Source organism: Mus caroli, unplaced genomic scaffold (assembly GCF_978045245.1).
Source record: "Mus caroli unplaced genomic scaffold, Mus_caroli_1 scaffold_18, whole genome shotgun sequence".
In the NCBI taxonomy this organism is placed as follows: Eukaryota; Metazoa; Chordata; class Mammalia; order Rodentia; family Muridae; genus Mus; species Mus caroli.
In genome coordinates, this window is record NW_028227273.1 from 64,587,978 (window position 1) to 64,615,292 (window position 27,315).

General features: G+C 48.6%; 1 protein-coding gene across 3 annotated transcripts in view; it reads right to left on the reverse strand.

Moving 5' to 3' along the window:
- Nucleotides 1-13,436: 13,436 nt before the first annotated feature.
- Nucleotides 13,437-27,315, reverse strand: part of CUNH6orf89 (chromosome unknown C6orf89 homolog) — a 34,052-nt gene continuing 20,173 nt past the window's right edge. For all 3 annotated transcript variants that reach the window (XM_085833231.1, XM_021149844.2, XM_021149845.3), the window contains 5 exons: nt 20,558-20,712; nt 20,306-20,445; nt 18,090-18,219; nt 15,965-16,088; nt 13,437-13,606 (listed from right to left, as the gene is read on the reverse strand). In XM_085833231.1, the coding sequence (XP_085689357.1) occupies nt 13,512-13,606; nt 15,965-16,088; nt 18,090-18,219; nt 20,306-20,445; nt 20,558-20,712 (644 nt within the window). In that variant the 3' untranslated portion in view covers nt 13,437-13,511. The remainder of the gene's footprint in view (nt 13,607-15,964; nt 16,089-18,089; nt 18,220-20,305; nt 20,446-20,557; nt 20,713-27,315) is intronic.

Below are 27,315 nucleotides of genomic sequence, written 5' to 3' on the forward strand. Positions count from 1 at the left end.
TGTGTGTTTTAGAAATGTCAGCATTTCTACTAAAAAAAAAAAAAAAACCAATAAAGATTTTGGAATTGTGTTCCAAGTATTTAGTTTATGATAGAGAAGAAATATCAAAGAAGATTCAAAACTTTTGGAAAGCAGATCAGAGCAAAGAAGGTTCCAAAACAGATCTCAGAACACGTATCAAACCAAATGAATTCGAATGAATCTGTTTTTTTTTTTTTTTTTTTTTTTTTTGGTTTTTCGAGACAGGGTTTCTCTGTGTAGTCGTGGCTGTCCTGGAACTCACTTTGTAGACCAGGCTGGCCTCGAACTCAGAAATCCGCCTGCCTCTGCCTCCCAAGTGCTGGGATTAAAGGCGTGCGCCACCACGCCCGGCTCGAATGAATCTGTAACAGGCAAAAAAAGAGAAAGTGTGAGAGAACATCAAGGGACGGTACTATTTGTTGTTTTCTAATGTGGTCCAAACGTTCAAATTCAGTGTCACAAGAAACACTAGTTGATTTAACAATACACTTACAGAACATTTTACTCAAACAACAAAATACGAAGAGTGAAGACTCAGGAAGGTGAGAAAGGACAGAGACCCAGAGAGCAAAGGTGGCCTGTGGCAAGTCCTACGTGGGCTGTGGGAGGGAGGGAGTGAGTGCTAAAAAATTAAAATAAAATTTAAAAACCCAGAAATATCACCTTTAAAAAATTAATGGCAGGGGACTTTTGGGATAGCATTTGAAATGTAAATGAAGAAAATACCTAATTTTTTAAAATGTGGGAAAAAAGATTAATGTGTAAGTATTCTGATGCATATACATTCACAGGCCAGAAGGGGGCACCAGATTCCCTTAGAGATGGTTGTGAGCCACCATGTGGTTGCTGGGAATTGAACTCAGGACCTCTGGAAGAGCAGTCAGTGCTCTTAATCACTGAGCAATCTCTCCAGCCCCGAAAAGGTGTTTTGTTTTGTTTTGTTTTGTTTTGTTTTGTTTTGTTTTGTTTTGTTTTGTTTTGTTTTGTTTTGTTTTAAAAAGGCCAGAATTATAACACAGAGAATGATATATAGAGATACTCAGAAGCAAGGATTTATTAAGCAAGGCAGGAGAGATGGCATAGCAATTAAGGGCAATTGCTGCTCTTGCAGAGGACCCAAGCTTGGCACCCAGCATCCATGTCTGACAGCTCATGGCCCACTGTTAACTCCAGGGGATCCAGTGCCTTCTTCTGGCTTCTGCAAACACCTTCAACACGGTAAGCATGGACCCATAGTATATATTTACATAGTAAACAGTGGATTCGGAGAGATGGCTCCTGGCCAAGAGGACTCAGGTTTGATTCCTAGCACGCACATCGAGGCTCAAAACTGTTTGTAGCTACAGTTCCAAGGGACCCGATGGCCTATTTTGGCCTCGGCAGACACCAGACACTCACATAGTGTGCAGGTATGCATGCAGGCAAAACACCCACACACAGAGAAATAACTGAAAATGATTACTGACAAAAACTAAGCTATTATGCAGAAAAATAAAAGACACTTGGTGAACTCTCTGTCCAGAGGACGGTGTCCAGGGGCTTGTCAGTAAGGCCGTTAGGAAAGCCGAAAGCACGCATCATGTTGGAGGAATGCAATCGTAAAACTGAGCAAAAAGGGACTAACGTTCAAAAATATTATCATAGGGTGGGAATCATAACTTCTAATTAAAATAGCCTGCGGATGTCACTCAGCAGTACAGCCCTTGCTTGGCATGCCTGAGTCTATGGTCTGACCCTCAGCATCCCATGACACAACCTGTCTGTCTTCTCTAATATATATATATAATGTATATTATATATAAATAATCTATATTTAACATACATGATTAAAGAGCACTATATTTAAGAGCAGAAATGCACCTTTTCCTTGTGTGTGGTTTTCCTGAAATAGTCCCATTGAAGCCCAGGCTAGCCTCAAACCCTCAGGCCTCTTGCTCTTCTTTCTGGGCACGGGGATTACAAGTCTGAACCACAACACCCTGAGGAAAGGTTCTGATTTCCAGTCAAGCCAGCTTATGCACTGTGCCTTTGATACTGGCTGCAAAAGCCTCCTTTGGGGCTGGAGGAGCATCATGGACATGCCTTCTGTCCAGGAAGCCAGAAGAGAACCTCAGATCCCCTGGGACTGGCGGTGGACACAGTTATGAAGCTCCGGGTGGGTGCTAGCTAGGAGTCGAACTTGAGTCAGCCATTTCTCCAACCCTCCTCTTTATTTTTTCATTATTTACATTTTCATTTGAGACACTCACATGTTCTCGGCTGGGTGCAGTCAAAGGTGACCTTGGATTTCTGGTCCCTCTGCCTCCACCCTGAGTGCTGGGATTGCAAGTGTGCTGTGCCTAGTTTACACAGTGCTGGGGATTGAGCCCAGGTCTTTGTGTGTGCTTAGGTGTCACAGTTAGGGTCTCTACTGCTGTGACAGATCCCATGACCAAAAGCTACTTGGGAAGGAAAGGATGTATTCAGCTTACAGTTATAGTCCATCAACAAGGGGAGTCAGGGCAGGAACCTTAAGGCTGATGCAGAGGCCATGGAGGAGTGGCTGGCTTTCATGGCTTGCTCAGCCTGCTTTCTTACAGAACCCAGGACCACCAGCCCAGGGCCAGCACCCACCCAGTGAGCAGAGCTGGCTTTTTCCCCAGCAATCACCATGTAAGAAAATGCCTCACAGACTTGCCTACAGGCCAACCTGGTATGGGAATTGTCTCAAGTGATTACCCCTCTCCCTAAATGGCCTGGCCTGTTGTCGAGCTGACCTAAAGCTAGCCAGCGCACTAGTCAAGGCCTACACTTCCAGTCCACTAAAATAACAGCGCATGCATCCAGTTCTACCGCCTCCATGAGATTCCAGCAAAGCTCACGGCAGCATGTGTTTTGTGGATGCCAACAGATGACTCTCAGCTTCCCAGTGTGCAAAATACTCAGAAGGCCCCACTCAGCACAGAAGAAACAGGTGGCGCTCACTGCTGCTGGGGTTTGCGGGAAAGCCCCAGCAGCCATACAGCATGGTCCTTGTAAAAGAATTGAGAGAGAGCAGTGGGGCACAGGGTCAGAGTGTGCTTCCAAGCACTGAGATAGGAAAGAAGGGAGAGGGATGGGAGGGAAGAAAGAAAAAGAGAGAAAGAAAGGGGGCTGGTGAGATGGCTCAGTGGGTAAGAGCACCCGACTGCTCTTCCGAAGGTCCAGAGTTCAAATCCCAGCAACCACATGGTGGCTCACAACCATCTGCAATGAGATCTGGTGCCCTCTTCTGGAGTGTCTGAAGACAGCTACAGTGTACTTACATATAATAAATAAATCTTAAAAAAAAAAAAAGAGAGAAAGAAAGAAGTAAAACCCACAGACTGGGTTATGTAGACTGAAACACTACAAACTAGAAGAAAACCTAGGCGACCCTGGATACAGAGGTGATGTTTAAAAATGTGATGTATGGGTGTTTGGCCTACATGGTATGTCACATGTGTACACACATATGTATGTAATGCCCATAGAGGCCAAAAGAGGCCAGATCCTTTGGAACTGGCGCTATGGACAGTTATGAGTCACCTCGTGGGTGCTGGGGACCAAACTTTGCAAGAGCAGGAACCCCCTTCCGCAGCCCCAGAGGAGGCTTTTGCAGCCAGTATCAAAGGCACAGTGCATAAGCTGGCTTGACTGGAAATCAGAACCTTTCCTCAGGGTGTTGTGGTTCAGACTTGTAATCTCCGTGCCCAGAAAGATGAGCAAGAGGCCTGAGGGTTTGAGGCTAGCCTGGGCTTCAATGGAACTATTTCAGGAAAATCACACACAAGGAAAGGGTGCATTTCTGCTCTTAAACAACAGCGTCACTCTTGACGCAGGTCACAGTCTGGAGAAAGACAGTTAATAAGGGATGATTGCTAAAACATACAGCAGACTCTTAAATGCAACGTAAGAAAACAAACAACCTAACTTAAAAAATGGCCAAAGACCCCCGGGAACTCCCGAATGAAGACACATGGATGGCAAGAGCAAGTGTTTGCCATCATACGTCACTGGGATGAAAATAAGACGGTAATACCAGTAATACAGACCAGACAGAAGGGCTAGAATCCAAACGTGCACGTCACTGCATGCTGGCAAAGACTGAGAGCGACAAAATCTCTCAGTGCTTGGGTGAGAGTTAATGCAGGGGCTCGTGACTAGTCAGCATTCTGGGAGTCAGCGCTGAGACCTCTATCATCCATCCTAAGGCTCAGCAGACATTGCCAATGGGTGGACAGAATTCAGCCATTACACACAGTTCAGCAGCTGTGGTCAAAACCTGCGCTAAGACTGGGGTCGTCTGTTCATATCCTGTCACGGCCGAGGGAGGAGCCGACGAGGCCCCACCTGTCCCTGAAGAGCTGTTAGCAGTTTATGGCAGCTGGGGTGGGAGGAGTCGTTTCTTCATCCGGGTAGCTGATGGTACATTGTCCACGTGTCAGTAAGTAGTCCCACCCATGCTCAAGCAGCCAACCTTAAGTAAACCGGCAGCGACATCCGTCAAAGAAGGGAGGGGGGCACCTTAGGAAAGAGCTTCAGTGGGAATGGCAGAGGGATGAGAGAGGGTAATGGGGAAAGTCACCGAAATGCATGGCACACATGCATGAAATTGTCAAAGAATTAAAAACAAACAGACAAGCCAGGCATGGTGGCGCACGCCTTTAATCCCAGCACTCAGGAGGCAAAGACAGGTGGATTTCTGAGTTCAAGGCCAGCCTGGTCTACAAAGTGATAGCCAGGGCTATACAGAGAAACCCTGTCTCGAAAAACAAACAAACAAACAAACAAAACAGACAAAAGACCCCCCACATCTCATGGTTGATTGAACACAAGATTGTTACACACACTTGGTAAGAAGATCTGATGGTTTCATAAAAGTTAACTTCTTATACTGTAGATCCTCCAGTTGTTGTGTCCACACAAAGCCTGCATGTAGTGTGTTCTAGCTGCTTCACCTCTGTTCAAACCTCGACGAGACCAAGAATGGTTGCACCGGCAGATGAACGAAGCAGCCCCGGGATGTGCAGACAATGGGTGTTACACAGCACTGAAAGGACACGGTCTGCCAAACCAAGGTGCAGAAGGATCATGTCTGTGTCGATCACGAAGAAGCCAGTCTTCATACTGTATGATGACCCCATCACATAGCACTCTGGGAGAGACTAGCCTGTGAGGATAGTGGGGAAAAAGATGTTCCCAGGAGCCAGGGAGTGGGGAAGGTGGATAGATAAATATAGCTGACCAATGAGTCTACTTATACTGCTTGGGCTAGGTGTGATGACACATATCCTTAGTCCTAGCAGAGGCAGCCAATCTGTGATTTAGAGGCCAGCCTAGTCTACAATAGTGACTTTCAGAAAAGCCAGGGCCATGTCTCAAAAACAAAACAAATGACAACAAAAAACCCCAACCTATATATATATATATAGTATATAGTACTATAACAGTGTGCACGATCTATGCTTGTTCAAAACGTACAGTGTGGCACGGCAAGAGTCCAGTGAACCTGGACTTAAGTCTACAGGTGGAAATGACAGGTCAGCACTGGCTCATGGTTGTAAGGACTGCTCTAGTCTGGTGCAAGGTGTTGGGAGTTGGGAAGTGCTAGTGCAGTGTGTGTGTGTGTGTGTGTGTGTGTGTGTGTGTGTGGTATCTCCCTGTCTTGATCTTGCTGTGAACCTAGAAACTTCTCTAAAAAGAGAAGTTTATAAAAACCCAAACCCTGGGCTGGAGAGATGGCTCAGTGGTTAAGAGCACCCACTGCTCCTCCAGAGGTCCTGAGTTCAATTCCCAGCAACCAACCATCCATAATGAGATCTGATGCCCTCTTCTGGAGTGTCTGAAGACACAGCTACAGTATAGTTACATATATAATAAATAAATCTTTAAAAAAACAAAAACAGGGCTGGTGAGATGGCTCAGTGGGTAAGAGCACCCGACTGCTCTTCCAGAGTTCCAGAGTTCAAATCCCAGCAACCACATGGTGGCTCACAACCATCCGTAACGAGATCTGGCGCCCTCTTCTGGAGTGTCTGAGGACAGCTACAGTGTACTTACATATAATAAATAAATAAATAAATAAATAAATAAATAAATAAATAAATAAAAAACAAAAACAAAAAACAAAAAACAAAAAAACAAAAAACAACCCAAACCCCAGCCTGGACATTTCCAGGAACCACCTCTGCCTGTGTCTAGCAGAGGAAGGCATAGCAGGTAAGGATGAGACGGGGGAGGAAGACTGAGGCTGGCGGGGAAGCCATGGACTCCCAGGTGACAGGGAGGAAAGGCACTTGTGCTGTAGAGAGACTGTGGTGGCAGCCTGCTGGATCGAGGACTGGGGTGGTGGGAAGTACTCAGATAACACACCAGTCATCAGACAAAGTGTTACATAGCTTAGCAGTGGGGCTGGCGAATGAGGATGTGGTCCTGAGGAGAGAGCAGAGGATGAGAGAAGAGTGGAGCCCTGGGAGACAGGCAGGTTCACTGTGGGGAAGGTGAGGGAGTGGGGTTCCGAGCACAGCGATGGGCACTGGGGTGCTACCCAGGGCTGGCCTCGGGAGTGCTGTGCACTGCCCTGCAGGCTGGAGGAAGGCAAGGATGTAAGGAGGGGAGCTCTCCCTGGGCAATGCAATGTGTGCACAAGACAGTAACCCAAGGGCAAGGTAAAGGGACCCGGGGGACACGGTGGCTAACCCTAACCCTCAGTCCTGAGGTCCTAGTAGTAGAGTAGAGGCCTTGGGAGGGAGTGATGAGGGTGAGAACCCTGGGGAGAAGGGAGAGAGGAGGGAGAGGAGAGGGAGGAGTGAGGGGAAAGGGAGGAGGGAGGAGGGAGGGAGGAGGATGGAGGGAGGAGCAAGGGATTCTCAAGTCACTCTCAGATGCTCTTGAGGGCTAAGGTTAGCGGTGAGAAGGGCTACCTTACTTCCTTCAACATGAACCAGACGCTAATTGGAGGCAGAGGTGCTAAAAATGTTTAATTCTGAGCAGGCAAATGAGTTATGACTCTGGAACGCAGTGACTTGTGAAGAGCAAACATTAGGGTGGTAATGAACATAACATTCATTTCGTGCAAATAAATACTTAGCACTAGCTTCTCGGTGTATAATGTAAACACTCGCTCTGCCCTGGTTCCCCTGACAGCAGAAACGGCTGGATACCGCATTAAAGGTGAGAAAGAATGAGAGTGAAGGCCCCTGAGGAGCTGTGAGGTAAGGGTGCCCCCAGGAAGGCTCCGTTTTTGAGGGGCTGGTGATGTGGTTCACCTGGCAAACAGGAACCTTGGTTTCCATCTCAGGTATCATAGCACCTGACTGTAATCTCAGTCCTCTGAAAGTGGACGCAGGATGCTATGAAGTTCAGATCATTTTTTAGCTACATAAGGAGTTTGAGGCCAGTGTAGTTTATGTGAGAACCCCCTCTAGCTTAAAAAAAATCCATATATGATAAAGCAACACCCCTCCCCCATCATGACTGTGATCAGAGCTCATGAAAAACTATGAAAAGATCTGCAGCGGAGCATAGCTGTGTACATGGCTTAGCAGGGGAGGTTGAGGCTCAGTGGGGGTGGGGGGAGGGAACAGGACATAGGAAGAAAGAAAAATGAAGTAAGATTGCCTTGGGGCTGGACATGGTGGTGTGTCGCTATGATCTCAGCACATGGGAGCGAGAGGTAGGCAGAGCTTTGTGAGTCCAAGGCTAAACCTGGTCTATAAGGTAAGTTCCAGACCAGCCAGGACTACATATGGACCTTGTCTGAAAATAACAATTACAACAAAAACAGAAAAAAATATGGCCCTGTTATACATTTATATAAAAAGAAATCATGATCTATATTATATACATGTATACACATATATACACATATGCACACAGCACAATGACTTAAATCCATATTAACTGTGTGCCGCTTGTCTGGTGGTGCCTAGACTGAGCCAGCAGGAGACTTGGGGCCCCCACTTGTGCCACTGTGAGTGGGGTGCCACTGTGAGTGGGGTGCCACTGTGAGTGGGGTGCCACTGTGAGTGGGGTGCCACTGTGAGTGGGGTGCCACTGTGAGTGGGGTGCCACTGTGAGTGGGGTGCCACTGTGAGTGGGGTGCCACTGTGAGTGGGGTGCCACTGTGAGTGGGGTGCCACTGTGAGTGGGGTGCCACTGTGAGTGGGGTGCCATTGTGAGTGGGGTACTCTGGAGGACGTGTGGTCACATCAGGTTCTGTGCGGCTGCCTGGCAAGGACAGAGGAATCCTGGCTTGCCTGAATTTTGAGTAAAAAGCCCAAGGGTGAGGGAGGAAGTGTGGGGAGGGCTGAGACCCTACGCTTGAGGGGTAGCAGATGAGAAGCCTTGGGTAGATGCTGCAGCTGGAGGATGAGAGCTGTGAGTGCAGGTGAAGGCGGAGGGGGTGGGGTGGGGTGGGAACATGGGGGGGGGGAAGAAGGGGAGACCAGAGGCCCTAGGGCACAGCGCTCCAGGCCTGCCTTAAGGGTCTTCTCGCCATCCACTTTCTGAGGAAAAGAAATGGAAGAGGACACCAAGAACAGGTTCCTTCTTACCAAGCCACACACAGACTTTTAACTGCAAAAAGTAAACATCACTCTCTTACCCAGAGCCTCCATTCACTCTGCTCTCTACCTCTCTGAGTATGCAGCACACTGCCTGTGGTCACCTGTGGGGCCCTGGGGCTAGGACTGGTAAGTTCCTCTGTCCTCATGTGGCCCACATGGGGATGCATCCAGCTCAACTCCCTGAGGACAGTAGAAAGAGCCTATGCTTGGGACATCCTTGGCTACCTTGTGCCTTTTCTCCCCTACTCTGGGCATCTGTTGGTCTTTCCGTAGGAGACAGGAAGGGATGGGTAGAGGCCACTGTTAGCCCCTTTCTGGGGAGAACAACGGAATGACGTGGAAGGGAGCTGCCTTGTGAGACAGGCTTCTCTGGAAAGGCCATGGTTGATGGGTCCTGCACCAAGCTCAGCTTGAGGGAGGGGCTCTGTGGAGAGTAAGGATGGCTGCCTAGAAGGACCCCACCCCAGAGTGGCTGTGGTGTAATGAGGTAAAACTTGGTGCAAAGCAAATGTTCTGACTTCCCAATTTGTCTGAAACTCAAAACACAGCGGGTGGGGTCCCCTTCTCTGCGGGGTGCTGGCAGCTCTGGCTTTTGGACTAGTGACCACTGCCTGACTGACAGGCACCGGGAGAGGTGGGAGGGTCCCTGCTTGGTTATGTAACCATTCTCTGACCCCAGCTCTGCTTCAGGAGTCTGGACATTCCATTCTCCAGAGGGGGAAAAATGACAGATGTATTTAGCACTAATGCCGAAATTATGCAAGGCAAGGAACCCAGACGCGGAGGGGCCTGGACCACCGACAAGCTGGCTGGAGGGATTTTCCTTCCAGAGCCCAGAACTTGAAGTCATAATGTGCCCAGGCAAGCTGGTTTGGGCACAGAGTGAGCACCTTTCCATCTCCCTGCTCTCTTTTCTGGGAGGAGCTGCTGGATATCTGGAGACTAGGTGACACTGGCTGCCTGCCTAGAGTCCTGTTTCTCATTTGCCACAGGGTTGTCTCCATAAGCACTTACAGCTTCTTAGTGGGCATTCACGGGTACTGAAGTATCACTAAAGCACTTCTCTTTAGTCACCAGCTGGGTGGTGGGTGAGCCCCTTCCCTTCCCCCCACACTACCTGGCTTCGGCTGGGCCAGGGGATACTGACCCTTGAACAGCTGCTGTGGAAGTGATGAGCTGAACACATCCAGGCCACAGGGACAAGGCTGAGGTCACCTGTGGGAAAGGAAGGAATGCGACACTGGCTTTCTGAGCAATGGATCCGACCCTGGGGCCTCTGCTGGGCTTTGGAAGAAGGGACTAGAAGATTGAGAACTGAAAAACAAGTGATGCAACTCCAAGGGGACCCACAGCTGGAGCTGGACACACATCTGGAAAGGCAGTGATGGGAAAATGGCTGGACGAAGTTGTGCTCCAGCTACATGCGGTAAAAAAAAAAAAAAAAAAGTTCAGCCGGGCCTGGTGGCGCACGCCTTTAATCCCAGCACTCGGGAGGCAGAGGCAGGCGGATTTCTGAGTTCGAGGCCAGCCTGGTCTACAAAGTGAGCTCCAGGACAGCCAGGGTTACACAGAGAAACCCTGTCTCGAAAAACCACAAAAAAAAAAAAAAAAAAAAAAAAAAGTTCTCAAATGGGGAGGTCATGGGTAGAGAACTTATATAAAGATCCTGCCGAGGATCTTTCTTCCAGCTTGTCTTTCCCTCGGGGCTCCTACCTTGCTGACTTTCCTGGTCACAGCCTCCCACCCCAGTGGGGCACGCCCACAGGCTAAGAATGACAGTCTTCCTGGGTGGGACCGCCCCCGCCTGCCTGCTCCACTGCCCACCTGCTGTGGTTTCCTGTTCTAGCCTCAGTTTCCTTCCTCGTGAAGTGAGAATCTGCGGCACTGGACTATGCTATGCTGAAGGGCAGCATCTCCGTCTCCAGGGGAACAGGAAGCCAGAAGGACTGGGGATGTTATTCTTTTCTTTTAAAAGACAAACCATACTACCCCAGCACTTGGGAGGCAGACACGCAGATCTCTGTGACTTAAGGCCAGCTTGTTCTATGTAGGAAGTTCCAGGCCAGCCAGGGCTACACTAGGAGGTCCTGTCTCAAACAAATAAACAAGCCCACACCCAAATTTGCTCAGAATCACACCAAATTGGTGTCACAGGTCACTCCCTCTCCTTAATAAAACCCAGAGTGGGGCGAGGGCAAGCCCTGGCTCTTCCATAAGCTGCAAGGGCCGTGGTGTCCATTCAGAGTTGACTGTGTGAGCTCTGGGTACTTGGGCACAAATGCTTCAGGCTAGCTCACAACACCTGCCTCCCCAGAGAGCCAATCTAGAGCCTGGAGTCCCACAGAGAATGAACCCAACTCAAACAGAGCTGGCCACGCCACTGCCTAGTAAACACATTAACCTGTGGGCAATACCATCCTTTTGGAGCCCCACGGCTGGTTCCCACTGGCACCGGAGGTGAGACAGCTGATTGGTCTCCCAGTTCCTCACCTTGCCACGTCCCCCCTCCATACCACCAGGCAAGCCGAGGGCCCTCTGCTGCTGTCTCCAGGCCTCAGCCCTTCCTGCAGGATTCCTGAGGTGAGTGACTTCTATGTGGTGGCTATGAGTGGAAAAGCCTGGGAATTTCTCCCTTAACCCGCACATACTGGGGTCTCAGCTGAAGCACGCACAGAAGCCTGGACTGGTCTCTGATCCTTCTCTGCTGCACTGCAGAGCAGCCTGGGACTTTTGGGACTTCCCATGTGTCCTTAAGGCCAATACAGGCAAGGTTTCCTTAGTTTTCAAGTTTTGAGTTTAAACACCGAGTCAAACAGGGAAAGAACACAAGGTAACCCCCAGGCTGAGACAGTGGCCCTGCACTTCACCTCTGAGCCTCCTCAAAGCCCTCTGTGGTTAACTCTAAAGATCACATTTCAGCAGGCTCTGGAGCCCCAGGCCCTGTGTGGAACCCTGCTCCGCACCATCAGGGGAAGGACCCTGGAAGCTCAGGGCCGGCCTCTGCTTGGTCCTCTTGACTTACAACCTCTGAAATCCTAACTGCTTAGCAGTGGAGCTTGTGTACAAAGGCTTGTTTTCCCTCCAACAGCCACACAAAGGACAAGCTCCCCCAGGTGCAGTTCCTGCTTGAGCCAGAGGAGGCTCTGAGCCCTTCCACTCTGAGCTTTGTGAAGGCTGCCTTTCACAAACCACAACCACCCCAGCCTCCTCTTTGGTTGACCCCACTCATGCTCCCTGTTGTGAGATGGGAGGGAATGAGGGCCTGGAAGAAGGCAGAGAGAGGACCCCACAGAGGGTAATGACTTTCACCACTACTGTCTGCCTTGGCCTATAGACCTGGGCAGACATCTGACTTCTGCAATTTGGAACCAGAGGCCACTCAATTCTTTTTGTCCATCTTGTAAGGGACGTTCAGCCACCAAGTACCTAGTCATATCAATAAAAGACCAGTAAGAAGGTAGAGGAAGCTGGGTGCAATAATATACTCCTTTAATTTTCAGCACTTGGGGCACAGGCAGATCTCTGTGAGTTTGAGGCCAGTCTGGTCTACATGAGTTTGAGGCTAGTCAGAGCTATACAGCAAGACCCCAAAAAAGAACAAAACAAGGGGGCAGACCATCCTTTTTTGCACTGTTTGATAAGAACACCCCCAAAGCACTTGGGGGAGCAGTAAGCACAGCATACTACTATTTAGGATACTCCTGCATCTCAACTAAACCAATATCTCACCTTGCCCTGGTACAGAAAAGGTAGGGCAGAGGGCCCTGAAGTGAGCTGCAGACCCTGCAGCAAACGCTCCGGCTCTCTGGCTCTGCAGCTCCTCCCTTGACCACATTACATCAGCTCTGAGGCTGCTGACATCTCTGTAGAAAGTCAGGCCTAAAGATCAAACTCAGGGAGGTGCCCTGTCTTCCTCAGGCCGGCTATTCTAACTCATTCCTTCTGAAGGGGGTGGGGTGCAGCAGCAGTAGACAAAGCCTCTGCTGCCTTTGCAGAGAGGGTGCTGGCCAGCTGGGGGAGGCCGAACTTCTGAGAAAACAATCTGATGGCAGTGTGAGAGGAAACCAGGATTTAGTAAGACTTGAATTGTAACCCAGTCTCCAGCACCCCTTACAGAAACTCCAGGCGCCATGGACATTATGTAAGATGTACACTGTCCTTCTCCTCTTCGTGATGCTGAGGGCTGCACTCTGGGCTCAAACATGTCTGGGAAGCACTCTACCACTGAGCTACATCCCTAGATCTGGGGGGTGCAGGGGGAGTGGTGGAGCAGTGTTGAGACAGGGTCTCACTATGTAACACTTGGAGACCAGGAACTCACTATGGAGACCAGCTTAGCCTAGAACTCAAAAGATATGCACCTGCCTCCCAAGTGCTGGGACTAAAGGTGTGCAGCACGACACAGGTGCAGGCACCTTTAAACATGCAATTCCAGCTATCCGATCCGACCCTCCCCACCCCCCAAGGTTCCAAATTCACTTTCCTTGTCAAACTGTAGTGATCAAAGTCAGCTATGGCTTCCGCACCAAGTACAGCGTGATGTGGCAAGGAAGAGTGGACAAACAGAATCAGGACCCACTGCTACCCTCCACTGCCAAGAAGACAGTAGAGGAGCCATGTCCACACACGTCAAAGAGCCACAGCCTATTTCCAATACCTGGGAGTCCAAGGCCTGCGGGAGGAGAAATGAGAGAAGTCTTGGCCAGCAGCCAGGCTTCCATCCTTCCTGAGGAAGCTATAGACAGACAGACAGACAGACAGACAAGACAGCTAGGCCCAAGCCACTGTCTCCAGCATACAGCTGACAGCCAAAATATCCAGGGCAGGTAACTAAGCAACCAACCCATGCCAAGTGTTTCAGTGTTTTTATTCCCCGCCCCACACTCTTTCAGCCTGAGTTTCAGGTCTCCAAGCAGTTGTTTCCTACAGCTCCGAGAGAGTGGTTCCATCGCAGATGACCAAAGGCTGGACCCCTCTGGCTACGATGTAGACCTTCCAGTGGGCAGCATCGGCATAGCCTTTGGGGAAAACAGCAACAGGAAAGCAGTGAATGTCTGGGAGTGGGAGGGCGGGGCAGAGCCGTGGTTCTGCTGTCTGGCTGCTCTTACTCTGAAGGTCTCTGGGCTCTCCGAAACCTAAGGAAGGATTCCTTGCTCTTACTAGTTCTCTGTGAGCTGATATTCAAACACAGACTCTAACTGCAGACGTTTTCTCCCCACCCTGTTATGTGAATCACAGTTTGGCTGTCACAGAGCAGCTTGTTTTGAGGAAAGCTCTCAGGATGTGTCTGGAGTATGTGTGTGATCGGCTCCTGTTACGTAGACGAAGCTGGTCTCAAGCTGGGATTTTCTTTGCCTCAGCCTTTTGAATGCTAGGACTTCAGGTGTGTGCCACTATGCCCAGGTCTGGCTTTATCTTATGCTTTTTTTTTTTTTTAAATCACAGTGCTGTGCTGCGCTGTGCTGTTATGTTCACCGGACTGTGCTGCACATGGAGCAGGGTGGGTCTCTTGCCAGATGGAGGGCTATACCTGTATTCCTCACACGTGTAAGACCAAGGCAGGAAGACTTCTGGTTTGAGACTAGCCATGATTTCACAGCCAGACCCCATCTCAAAAAGACCAAAGACAAGTTAAGTCAGTCAGTCAACATGGGAGCTGGGACTGGGGCAGGAGGACTCCTGAAAGTGTGACCCCAGCTTGGGCTACAAGTAAGACTGTGTGTTCAAAGTTGTAATTAAAATCACCTTGGGCTAACTTTTTCTTAGATTAAACACTGATTGGATCGTGTCCAGGAATGGTGGCTGGTACCTGTCTAGAAGAGCAGGCACCCACCATTACATGGTGACTGAAAAAAGGTCACATGCTCTTGCTGGGATTATGCCATGACAGCTGATGCTGTGCCTAGCACTTGACACCTTTGATGAGGTCTCCACTCCTTAATTCTCTGTCATCTATCAGGCCTCCTCCACTTCCAGGTTAAAATAAAAACAGAAAAACCACAGTCAGTGTCCTAGGACCATGTGTAAGGGTCCCGAGTGGGCATGCTACCCCCCACCCCCACCCGAGGTCTGACTCCAGTCCTTACCCCTGTGGCAGCAGGACCACTGCCTCCACTCCTACCAGAGCTCTGGGAGCCAACTATCCCCCCTACTCTCCTAGGCTTGCTCTTTCCCTCAGTATCCGCCCCTCTTCAGTGCCCATCACACGGCTAGCCATCCAGGCTCTGCCAGCCAGAAACCTGGCCTCTGTGTCTCAGGTGCTGTTGCCTATCAATGCTTCCTTGGCGGCTGTCAGACACCTCTCTTCAAACCCTATAACAGGCATTCTGGGTGCCGTGGAACCAGGTCATCTAGAACTAGGGACATTTAAAGTACCTCTGTGGTTGTCTGAACACTGGCATTTGTAGAGGCCAAGACAGAAAGACCACACATCTCCACCCTGTTTTCTGTAATGGCCACCCTCAATGGAAGGTCACCCCATTGCAGGCAACAGGCCCGTTGTTTCTGTGTACTCCCACTGCTGTCACAGTTTCGCATGGCTGGCCCAGACCGGCAGGACCCCAGTACTATGGCTCAGTCTGGGTCACACTTACTTCCCACGCCCACACTAACACAAAGGCTCTGGGGCTCAGGGCACAGCTTAGCACAGTGCCAGCTCCCAGCCCTCACTGAAGTGAGAGCTTTCTGAGCATCTTAGGACTTCTGGTCATCTTAGGACCCAATGCTCAAAGGACCCAACTAGAAGTAGCTTCAGCTTAGCAGGGGCTCCAGACTTTACCCGGTCCTGTGAGACAGCACAAGGGGGGCAATTGCTGCTACCTTTGTTCTGCCAAGAGGATTGCTGGCAACTGACTGACTCTGGAATAGATTCTGAGGATGCTGACTAGGAAACTGGAGCCAGTCTCAGGGGTGGGGCCATGCTGTGAGTCTGGACATGGCTGTGGGGCCCACAGAGAGGAGACACTCCATTGGTGGCCCTTCACCGCATACTGTCTAACTTCACAACAGATATAAAGGTTTCCTCTGACCTTGCCTTGGCTCTGCCCTGGCCTGCCTGTGTGAGGCAGAGACTTGAGGCTGCCTAATGTGATGCTGGGGCACTGGGAAGGTCATGTGACTCTCAACTCCATCATCTATAAAACGATGAATTACTCTAAACAACTTCTAGAATCCCTTCTACTATAGCCAGCCGACATCATCATTCTCAGTGCTGTCTGTGCACACGCCCCCCTGTGCCACCTTAGCAGTTCTCTTCTAAGTCAATATATCGACTCTGTTAATAAAATGTCATTTCTGATTCAGCCGGACAGAACCTACTTGAAAGCAATGTTTGATAGTCAGAAATATCGTCTCTGTCCTCCTGGAGCCCCACATACCAATATCTCCGGCCTCTATCGGCAAGGCCACGGACTGACAGTGTGTTCGGCACTGGAAGGGAGGGATGAGCTGCAGCATGGCTTCCCCGCTGCCAAGGGTGAACAGGTCATGCACCTTATGCATCTGCAGGACAGAGCGGGCAGGCGTAAGAGAGAGGAGAGAGAGCAGGGGGTGAGCAGACGAAACCCTTTACACGGGACAGCTTTGTCTTTTGAGATAGGGTCTGTCTGTCCTGGAGCTTTATGCAGACGAGGTTGGCCTTGAACTCACACAGTTCTGCTTCTCCCTCCTGAGTGCTGGGATTAAGGGGTGTGCTAAATGTCTGGCCTTTCATATGGTCTTTAGTTTCTTAGCTGACTACGCAATAAGGAAAACATGATTAATAACAAATTTTATAATTATGTCTAAAAGACAAAACAAACTAGTCTTTCCTAATCATGACATCTCCTGGAACTGAAACCAGAATAAAATCTCTTCTATGAGTTACTTATTTTCATTTTTAAAAAATTTAATTATCTGTATCCCTATTGTGTGGGTAGTCTTGGAGGCCAAAGAGAGAGCCAGAATCCTTGGAGCTGGGGTCATGGGAGTTGGGACGTGGGTGCTGGGAACTGAGGTTGGGTCCTCTGCAAGGGCAGAAGTGTTCATAAGCACGGAGCCTCTCCAGCCCCCTCCAGGCTCTTAAGAGGAACTGTGTGATCTGCTGAGCAACATCCCCAGTGCCAGCTCAAGAGTACTCAGCTTCCCAAGTGAGTTTCCACAGCCACATGGCACCACCTCACTAGCAACCTGGGGCACGGGAGGCCACCGCTATCCTGAGCTGGCTTGAAGAGAACTGGCAGGTGCTCTACCCCATCGTCCTGAAAGTAGTACTGCAAGACCACAGCTGGGTGGGGGCAGCCCGCATCACAGGCTGAGGAAGAGGGGATGGGGCTGAGTGGCGACCATACCCCGCTTCTTCTCAGGCCAAGACTGCCCTGGGAACCTGGGCCCAGGACAGGGAGGAAGACAGCAGGGTGGAGCAGTGAGGCCACTCAGAAGGAAAGCTTGGGCCAGGGTGGGGATACACATGCTCTAAGAAGCCAGGCTCTCAGAATCCCTGTCTTTGGGGCCACTCCCTTCTCAAAACACTCCACAGAGAACTGCGATAACACTTTGATTAACCATTAAGCTGCTCTTACTCCCCTGGCTGAGCTCCGCTGTGTTCAGCAAGCTGATGAAATTCGCTTCAGTACTCAAGTGGGAAAAATCAAGATAATGTCTCTCACCCAGAACTCTTATCATAATTATGAAAATGAAATCATACTGGGGCCCTGGACACAGCAGGCCAAAGCACTGAGTCTGAGGTGAGGGTCCAGCCTGCCCCCACACTGCAGGAAGGCGTTCGTCTACACGAAGTGGGTTTTATAGGCTTTTGCATTCCTCTGAGACACGTCAGCAAGTTTGGAACAAATAAGGAGTATCAGGAGGCTGTGGACACAAACCAGAGCTGGCAAAAGGTCACAGGTGGGAGACTTTATCCCTTTAATTACTCAAAATAATAAAAATTCAGAAACCTTTCTCAGGAATACAACTCAAGAAAAACAAATACAAAAACCTCAGACAAAAGTAGACAGACCCACGTACAAGGGCTTCTCCCCATCCTGGCCCTGACCACTGGGAAAGGGTGGGATAAGCAGGCCGGCTGCTTGCCTTCTGTGCCATTCAGAAGTCCAGGGCCTCACGTGTTGGCCATTCCTATTCTCTGCCTTGATGCTGTTTGTGGGTGGGGTTTTCAAAGTTCTCCTGAATTTGGGTAAAAGGGTTTTCACTCGGGTTACATTTCTCAATTTACAAAAAGACTGGGACTGTGATGGCACACTACACACCAACAGCCTGTCTACCTTCCGATTTGAGGTAGGGATGCCAGACCAACTTCACACTCCTTTAAAGAGGAGAAGCAGCAGGACACAGATCTGTATATAGACTTTTTGACCACGTGCCTTCAAACCAGAGGACAGCAGCAATGGGGAGACCTTCAAGTCGCCCTCTAAGTCTGTCTGCAGAGAAGGCCTTCATCATATCAGTCCCTATCCCAAGGCGGGGAGCTCTACAGACACACCCAGGTCCTCCCACATGTCTTACCTTGCTACCCACCACAGGTCCCGGCTGGATCAGGAAGCATTTGTTTAAGGAGGAGTCTTTTGGAAATGGAAGTTGGGTAAAAACAGGGAAAAGTTCCCGTAAAATCTGTGATCTGTTTAGAGGTCTTCTCCTGGAAAGGTGTGAAACAGAAACAAGTCAGCAGCAGGTTAGTCCGGCCCACAGCAGGAGGGCAGAGTGGGGTGGGCAACTCAGCGGGTGCAGAGGGGAAAAGCTGGACTCTGCCTTTCACTCTCACTTTTTTAAACAATTATTTAATTTTTTTTTTTATTGATGTAGTTGGACATGCCTTTAATCCCTGCACTTGGGAGGCAGAGGCAGGTGGATCTATATAAGTTTGAGGCCAGCCTGGTCTAGACAGTAAAATCCAGGATAGTCAGGGCTACATGGTAAGCCTTGTCTTTTAAAAAAAAGTGTGTGTGTGCCACATGTCTGTGCGTGGCCACAGAGGACAGAGAGGGAGTTAATCCCCTGGAGTTAGGGTTATAGGAGCTCTGCTGTGGTGCTGGGAACTATCAAGTCCTCTGGAGCAGCAAGCACTCCACCCGCTGACTCTGGTCTTTCTGGGACAGGGCTCATGGATCCCAGCTGGCCTCTTATTTACTTTGTAACAGAGCATAACTTTTACCCATCCTCCTGCCTCCACAGCCCAGGGCTGGGATTAATGGCATTCATCATCTCACCCAGCAGGACCATGCCTGTAGTACAGGATCCAGGATGACAGTCTGGCAGACATGAGACGCTGTACCAGACATGGGTACAGAGAGAAGCCGTACTATCAGCTGTATATGTGGACTGAATGTTAAGTTCCAGCTGAAGGCACACACAGAACAGGAATTCACTCATTCTATCTTGGAGAAGAAGCTGAAGCTGAAGTGACACAGGGGAGAGAGACTGAGGAAGGGAGAAAGGGGCAAAGGCAGAGTGGGAAGCTGTGTGCGGCCCAGGCAGCCTGGGAAACTGGGCATTCCACCACACACATAGATGGCACATTGAAAGAAAGGTGGGTGGCCAGGGAGATGGCTTGGCAGGCAGAGGAGCTAATGTGAAACCTTGACAACCTGAGCCCGCCCCTTGGATCTCATAAATTAGCCGGGTAGAATCAACCCCTGAGATTTGTCCCCTGATCCTCACAACTGAGGGGGCTGGAGAGGTGGCTCAGGGGTTAAGAGCACTGACTGCTCTTCCAGAGGTTCTGAGTTCAATTCCCAGCAACCACATGGTGGCTCACAACCATCTGTAATGGGATCTGATGCCCTCTTCTGGTGTGTCTGACGACAGCTACAGTGTACTCACATACATAAAATAAAAGACAAGTTATCCAACAAAAACCCTCAGGTGAAGTTTTAATTTTTCCTTTGAACCAGTTCTTCATGGAAGCTGGCTCTTCCTGGGAGCCTTAGCCTTAATGAATGGCTCCTGTTTCCTGCAGAACGCAAGAAGGACTTGGAAAGCCAACCAGTTTCAATCTTGCGCAATTGCCCCCCTTGTGCTGTCTCACAGGACCGGGTAAAGTCTGGAGCCCCTGTTAAGTTGAAGCTGCTTCTAGTTGGGTCCTTTGAGCACTGGGTCCTAAGATGACCAAAAGTCCTAAGATGCTCAGAAAGCTCTCACCTCAGTGAGGGCTGGGAGCTGGCACTGTGCTAAGCTGTGCCCTGAGCTCAGGACACCGACTTAACCTCTCTGAATCTCTTGTGATCTGCACAGTGGGATGAGCCCTCCTGAGCCTTCTCCACAGAACAAGGTTAAACAGACGTGACCAGGTTCATGGTGGCTGGAATGACAATGTTTCCCACAGGCTCAGCTGTTTGAATACTTGGTCCTCAGTTGTTAAGACTGTTCTGGGGAGGCTTAGGAGGGGTGGCCTTGCTAAAGGTGTGTCACTTTGAGGGTTTAAAGACTCTGCTTGGTGCGGGAGATCAACTCTTAGTCCTCTGGAAATACAAGCCCAAATAAACAGCTTGGTCACAGCATTCTGTCACACAGCACTAGAGAAGTTCCTAAGACCAAGAGCTTCTGCCCAGCAGGAAGCTTCCCTGGCTGCCCTGTTCCCTTCCTCCCTGCGCTCCATGTGGGTTGACTGGGGCTTCAGTCCTTGACCTGAAGGTGTGCTGTGAGCTGACCAGCTGGTACTGCTCTCACTGCTTGACATCTGCCTGCCCCTCCCTGCATGCAGGCTAGGCAGCCTTCCCACTTACCATGGGTAAGGAAATGGGAACCACCTCTCAGGAAAGCAGCGCCACCACTTGGTAAAAAAGCCCTCGGTGAAGCCGTCTGTGACTTCAGGGTACTGACATGAGAAACTCTGAACCTCTGCGGACAACAGAGGCTGTCCTGTCTTAGTGACACAGAGAAACAAAGAAGACCACAATCAGTTACCACAGCTTTGCCGGACTTGATCCAGATTTTATGGGCAGGCTGTCCATCGGACAACCTGGCTTCTTACTTACCTTGATCACCAGAGGACGGAGTCTCTCAAAATTCTTCGGAGTGTCTTCTGGGAGCGTTACCTTGAGGGGTAATATCTGGGCACAGCCAGTGCAGTTGGCAGGGATGGGCTCTGACTCGTTCTGCTCACAATTATATGATGACCAGGGGTCAAAGTCTGAGAGGAAGAGACAGAGAGCAGACAAGAACAGAAGAACAGGTAGTGAGCGCAGCAGCCCAGGACAAGAGAAGTCAGGAGAGCAGCAGTTCCCACTGGAGACCTCTGGGAGGAGGTGTGGAGGGCAGGCCTCTGGGAAGGAGAGGCACTTCTCTTCACACACTTTTCCATACTTTGTGGAAAGACTCAACAGGCACATGCATTTCCTAAACCAAACCCCTCAGTAGAGCAGAGCAGAGCAGAGCAGCTGCAACAAGCATTCAGCTACACAGTTCTCCTAGTCTCTAACCCAACATGTCTGCCGTCTTCAGCACAGGGTGGGGCAGTGCACAGAGTCATCACCTCAAGAGGCTCCTGGTGCATGAACACACGTATGTATTCTGGTGTGGTCTGCACCCTCAGTTCTTATACACACCTGTGTGGGGGCCAGGATGACCTTGGAAAGGAAGAGTGAGGTAAGACAGAAGGGGTGGAAACTTTCTCTGGGCATTTTTGGTACAGAGAACTGCCCTTGTCTATGAGACAGTGTTCCACCTCACCTTGCAAGGGATGTGCTCCTACCAATTGCTGCTTCCAATTCCAAGGATGGCAATATGATCAGGACAGGAGTCCCACCCAGACCTGAGCTTAGGTAGCAGCCAGCTGTCTGACACTCCTTGGCTTCTGTGATGGATCCTTACCCACAGCCTCTTTTTATCTCATTTTATCATGTTCTAACCTACTACATTATTAGTTACTTCCTGTTCTATGCTAAGAGCTATGTTTGTTTCCAAGATGTTTCACAAGAGGATTCTGGAGAGAGCTCCTAGACAGAAAGGTAACACAACCACGGGTGGCTGAGACAGTCGGCCTTTTAAACCAATACACATACTTGGAAAGCTGTTCCTCAGTTGGGCATGGTGGCACATGCCCTCAGTCCCAGCACGTGGGAGGCATGGACGGTGGATCTCTAAGTTCAAGGCCAGCCTGGTCTACAGCTGAATTCCAGAACATCCAAGGCTACACAGAGAAACCTGTCTCAAAAACCAAAAAGAAGGAGCTGGAGAGATGGCTCAGTGGTTAAGAGTTCTTCTGAAGGTTTTGAGTTCAAATCCCAGCAACCACATGGTGGCTCACAACCATCTGTAATGGGATCTGATGCCCTCTTCTGGAGTGTCTGACAGCTACAGTGTACTTACACATAATAAATAAATAAATCTTAAAAAAAAAACAAACAAATCAGAACAGAAAACTATTCTCAACAGAACATTCTGAGACAGTCAAACAGACAGACAGACAGCACACTTTTTTTTTCTAAAGACAGTGGCAGGTGCAGGGCTCCTCAGCAGAAGGGACTATAGTGTGCACTCCCTGTCTTCCAAGTCACCGACCAGACAGACACAGTGCCTGGCTTCCTTTGAGAGCTGTCTCCACTTCCAGGGCTCTCAGGCAGATGCTACAGCTTTCCTGTGAGACGCCCCATCCCCTCAGGGATCTCTAGGGCCTGTTGGAATCCCCTCAGGGCCACCTGTTTACGTGTGGCACATAGCAGGCTGCCAAGTTACACATTTTTCTTCCCTTCTTGAATATTCTCAAATGTTTCTTATTAAGAATGAAATATGCTTCAAGGCCAGCCTGGTCTACAAAGTGAGTTCCAGGACAGCCAGGGCTACACAGAGAAACCCTGTCTAGAAAAACCAAAAAAATCAAAAAGAACGAAATATGATGAGTTCTTGTCAAAAGACAAGAACCCCTCCAGGTAACGGATGTACAATGAAGCATAAATAAAGAGAAGTTGGCATGAAGAAAAAGAGAACAAGGGAAAGAGCCCTCCCCCAACCCCATGGAGTTGGCCTGCTTTGGCTTGCTCAGCTCCTTTCTCATCTCCCAGAACAGACTTGTATGCACATAGGAAGTTCCCAGGCACCTTAGGTGTGGGAAGAGCACTAGGGACAGAAGGGGACAGCGCTGCAGCAAAATGTGAGGAGGACTTCAGGAGCCTGACGAACGCCTAGCGCTCCTCCCACAGGAACTTGAAAATCAGAACCTTTTGAGCATAGGTTTCCAGATGTTTTAGGAAAATTATTCTAGGTTATGACAAGGATGTCCTGAGAGAGAGGCCGGCCAGAGGAAGGCCTGGTTCTATCTTGGTTTTAACCTTTGTTGGGCAAGGAGCACTTGATGAGAAGAGAGAGCACTGAGAAGCCAGAGGTGTGAGGAAGACTGCTTGAACTACAGGCCTTCCCTAGCATCTGCAGGGCTAACACTGCCTTGTCCAGGAAGTGCCAGCATGGGAGAGCTGCAGACTTCCTCACACTGAACACCACACCGCAGACTTATTCTGTCAGAATCAGTTAACTATGAAAATCCTCTCAGGGAGGGGGTGAGAGGTGAGCGCCAGGACAAGGGGGAATCTTCTATTCAGACAGATACTTGGTGGGCTGGCAGCCGCAGCTCTGAACCTTTACCTGTGACTTGGGGTTTCAGTTTGGTTTGGGGGTGTTGGGGAGTGGAGCCTCCAGGGACGCTGAGCATGCCACCATGAAGCTATGCCTGGAGGCCTGTGACGGTTCAGTTTTCTTATGAGGTGATTTGTCCAGGTGGGGAGGCCTTGGCGAGCGCTGACAGAAACACTAAGAAACTGGGAACCAAGAGAAAACCCTGGGGTGCTACTCCCTAAGCCTAAGAGATCCACACCAGTGCTAATAGGGGCTGGACACAGGGAACAGTTCAAGAGGTAATTAATATCTCAGTATGTAAGCGCCTTCAGCTTCCTGGCCAGGAGTGGTGGCATATGGCTGCAATCCCTGCTTCTTGGGAGGCTGAGGCAGGAGGATTGTGAGTTTGAGGTTAGTCAAAGACACACAGCAAGCCCTCACCTCAAAAATAAAAATAATAAAAAAAGTTTTCTTATTCTTCTAGCCATGACATCAGCTGAAGTGGAAAAAGGACTTACCAAGGGCAAGGACTGAGTTGTTTATAAAAGGATCGAGCAGTGAGCACATGTGCTGATTCTGACAGAAAATCAGACTCCATGTGAATGCACTGCAGTGTGGAAGAGGCTGCACTGGCCTGAGCAGTGAGGCCTGCGGAGATGGTCCCAGGGATGCTCTGCCCATCTCACAGGTCACACGGTGCGTCCGTCCCCAGGGAGGCAGCACTCGTGGGGACAGAAGCCGTGGGAGAACTTGCTGTGTTAATTTTGCTTTGAACTCAAAATTGTTCTGGGAACTAAAGTATACTTTTTTTAATCTCCTGGAGTGTGATCCAGAAGTGCCTGGTTTCCCTAGGTACAGGAAGGCTGAACAGTGCTTTGCAGAGAAAATATGCTAATCATTTCTATTCAGGCATGGATAAAAATGTTGCTGACTGAGGTCAGTGTGAATAAACCAACAGCACAGACTGAATAAAGGGTCTTTAAACAGGAGGACACGTAAGATAGAGCTATGTATTAATTATACAACTACTGCAGAGCCAGGCCCTGGGCCTCCTTCAACAACAAAGAGCCACCACACTAACCAGTTCAGTGTGGGGAGAACTGGTTCTTACAGAGGCTCACACATCCAGGGGGTCTGGCAGCCTCACACAGACATACGTGCAGGCAGAACACGATGCACATAAAAATTAACAACGCTTCAAAAACCGATCAGGGATTTCTATGTGCAGGAAAGAAGCACCCTGACCACTAATCCTGCAATATACACAGAAGCAAACTCCAGATTATTAAACATATGAATGATACACATTTTAAGAATAACTAGAGAAAAAATAGGACATGGGACGTGACTTTTTTATTATTTACTATTATTAGTATTTTACATCAATGGATGTGTTGTCCACACGTATGTTTGTGTACTATATGTATACCTGGTGTCCAAAGGAGCCAGAAAAGGACTGAAGTTACAGAGGTTGTGGTGGGTGTTGGGAATTGAACCTGGGTCCTCTGGAAGAGCAGGAAATGCTCTTAACCACTGAGCCATCTCTTTAGCACTTTTTTGTCTTCTGTCTTGTCTTGTCTTTTCTTTTTTTTTCTCTTTTCTTTTGAGACAGGATTCCTCTAGGTAGCCCTGGCTGTCCTGGAACTTGTTATATAGATCAAGCTGGTCTTGAACTCAGAGATTCGCCTATCTCTATCTCCTGAGTTCTGAGATTAAAGGCCTTTGCAACACCACTTTCCCTTCTACTTTTAGAGACAAGGTTGTTTTAGAGACAAGCTAGCCTGGAACATGTTATATAGACCGGGCTGGCCTTGATCTCACAGAGATCTGCCTCTCAAATGCTTGGATTAAATGCCTGGCCTTTTGTTTTGTTTTTATTTATTTATTTATTTATTTTTGTGTTTTTCGAGACAGGGTTTCTCTGTATAGCCCTGGCTGTCCTGGAACTCACTTTGTAGACCAGGCTGGCCTCGAACTCAGAAATCCGCCTGCCTCTGCCTCCCGAGTGCTGGGACTAAAGGCGTGCGCTACCACGCCCGGCTTTGTTTGTTTGTTTTTATTTTTAAAACCAATGTCTTGGGCTGGAGAGATGGCTCAGTGGTTAAGAGCACTGACTGCTCTTCCGAAGGTCCTGAGTTCAAATCCCAGCAACCACATGATGGCTCATGACCATCTGTAATGAGATCTGATGCCCTCTTCTGGTGCATCTAAAGACAGCTACAGTATACTTAGATATAATAATAAATAAATCTTTAAAACAAAACAAAACAAACAAACAAAAAAAAACCAATGTCTTACTAGGTGGTGAGATGGCTTAGTTTCCAGTGGTTGTGGCACAAGCTTCATAAACTGAGCTTGATCCCTTGAGGCCATGGTAGGAGAAAACTGGCTCCAGAAAGCTGATCTCTAATCTTGACATGTACACTATCGTGCACAAGCACAAACACATAAAAATAAATAATTGATACTTGAGAGAGAGAGAGAGAGAGAGAGAGAGAGAGAGAGAGAGAGAGAGAGAGAATGAATGAGAATCTTACCATGTATCTCAGACTGGCCCTGGCTTTGAACTTGTAATACTTCCTTCTGTCTCAACCTCCCAAAGGCTGTGATTACAATTATATCTGGCTCCAAGATTATAGAGTACAAATGAATACTAGTACATGGATGTAAATGTATGTGTCTATGAACACTCCATATTGTAGTATGGAAACAAAACCTGGAAACTAGCTAAATTACAAGATAGTACAAACATAAAGTCCTTCAAAAGTGTATAATGGGTTGAATAGCACCGCCCCCCTCCCGCCCCCACAGCCCTAATTCCTGTCCTTTCTGGATTTGCAAACAATATCCTTGCAGATACAGTTACCATGGGGCCATACTGATGCAGAGCCCCGTAAATCCAATCTGAATGCTGCTGTGACAACAGGATAGGACACACAAATCCACAGAGCAAAGATAGCATGAGAGGATGGAGACAGACAGTGAGTGGGGCCACAAGCAAGGGCAGTCAAAGCTGCTACCGACCCCCATTCCAAGGGCCATTGTGGGTAAACATTTCATTTCAGAACCCTGGCTCCCACAATTTCCAAAGCCTAATTTGTGTTGTTTGGAGCCATCCAGACTGTAACACTTTGTTTTGATAGCATTAGAAATTAGCAGTATGTCTAGGTAATAATATTGTACATATAGTTTTTAATATACATATGGCCTAAGAAGGATCATACATATTATGTATAAAAGCATTTTTTAGGCCAAGTGTGGTGGTGCATGTACAGTAATCCTAGCACTTACGAAGAATATCATGAAGGGGGCTGGTGATATGGCTCAGTGGGTAAGAGCACCCGACTGCTCTTCCAAAGGTCCAGAGTTCAAATCCCAGCAACCACATGGTGGCTCACAACCATCTTGTAACGAGATCTGACTCCCTCTTCTGGAGTGTCTGAAGACAGCTACAGTGTACTTACATATAATAAATAAATAAATCTTTAAAAAAAAAAAAAGAATATCATGAAGATCATCCTGGGATATAGAGTGAGACCCTGTTTAAAGTAAACATACACACACACACACATACATATACATACACACATATACATACATATATATATACACACACATATATATACACATACATACACACACATATATATACATATATATATATACACACACGCACATATATATATATACACAGACACACACACACATACATATACATACACACATATACATACATATATATACACACACACATACATATATATACACATACACACACATATATATATACACATACACACACATATATATACATATATATATACACACACACGCACATATATATATACACATACACACACACAGACACACAGACACACACACACATATGGGTATGGATCAAGCCCAAGCCCTGGATTCAACCTTAGCATTAAATTAAAAAGAGAGCTTTTTCTTTTTTTTTTTTTTTTTTGGGGGGGGTTTTCGAGACAGGATTTCTCTGTGTAGCTCTGGCTGTCCTGGAACTCACTCTGTAGACCAGGCTGGCCTCGAACTCAGAAATCCTCCTGCCTCTGCCTCCCAAGTGCTGGGATTAAAGGCGTGCGCCACCACGCCCGGAGAGCCTTTTCATATGCAAGAGTGTTCATGTATGTGCAGATGTGCATGTACATATATGAACATGCATGTG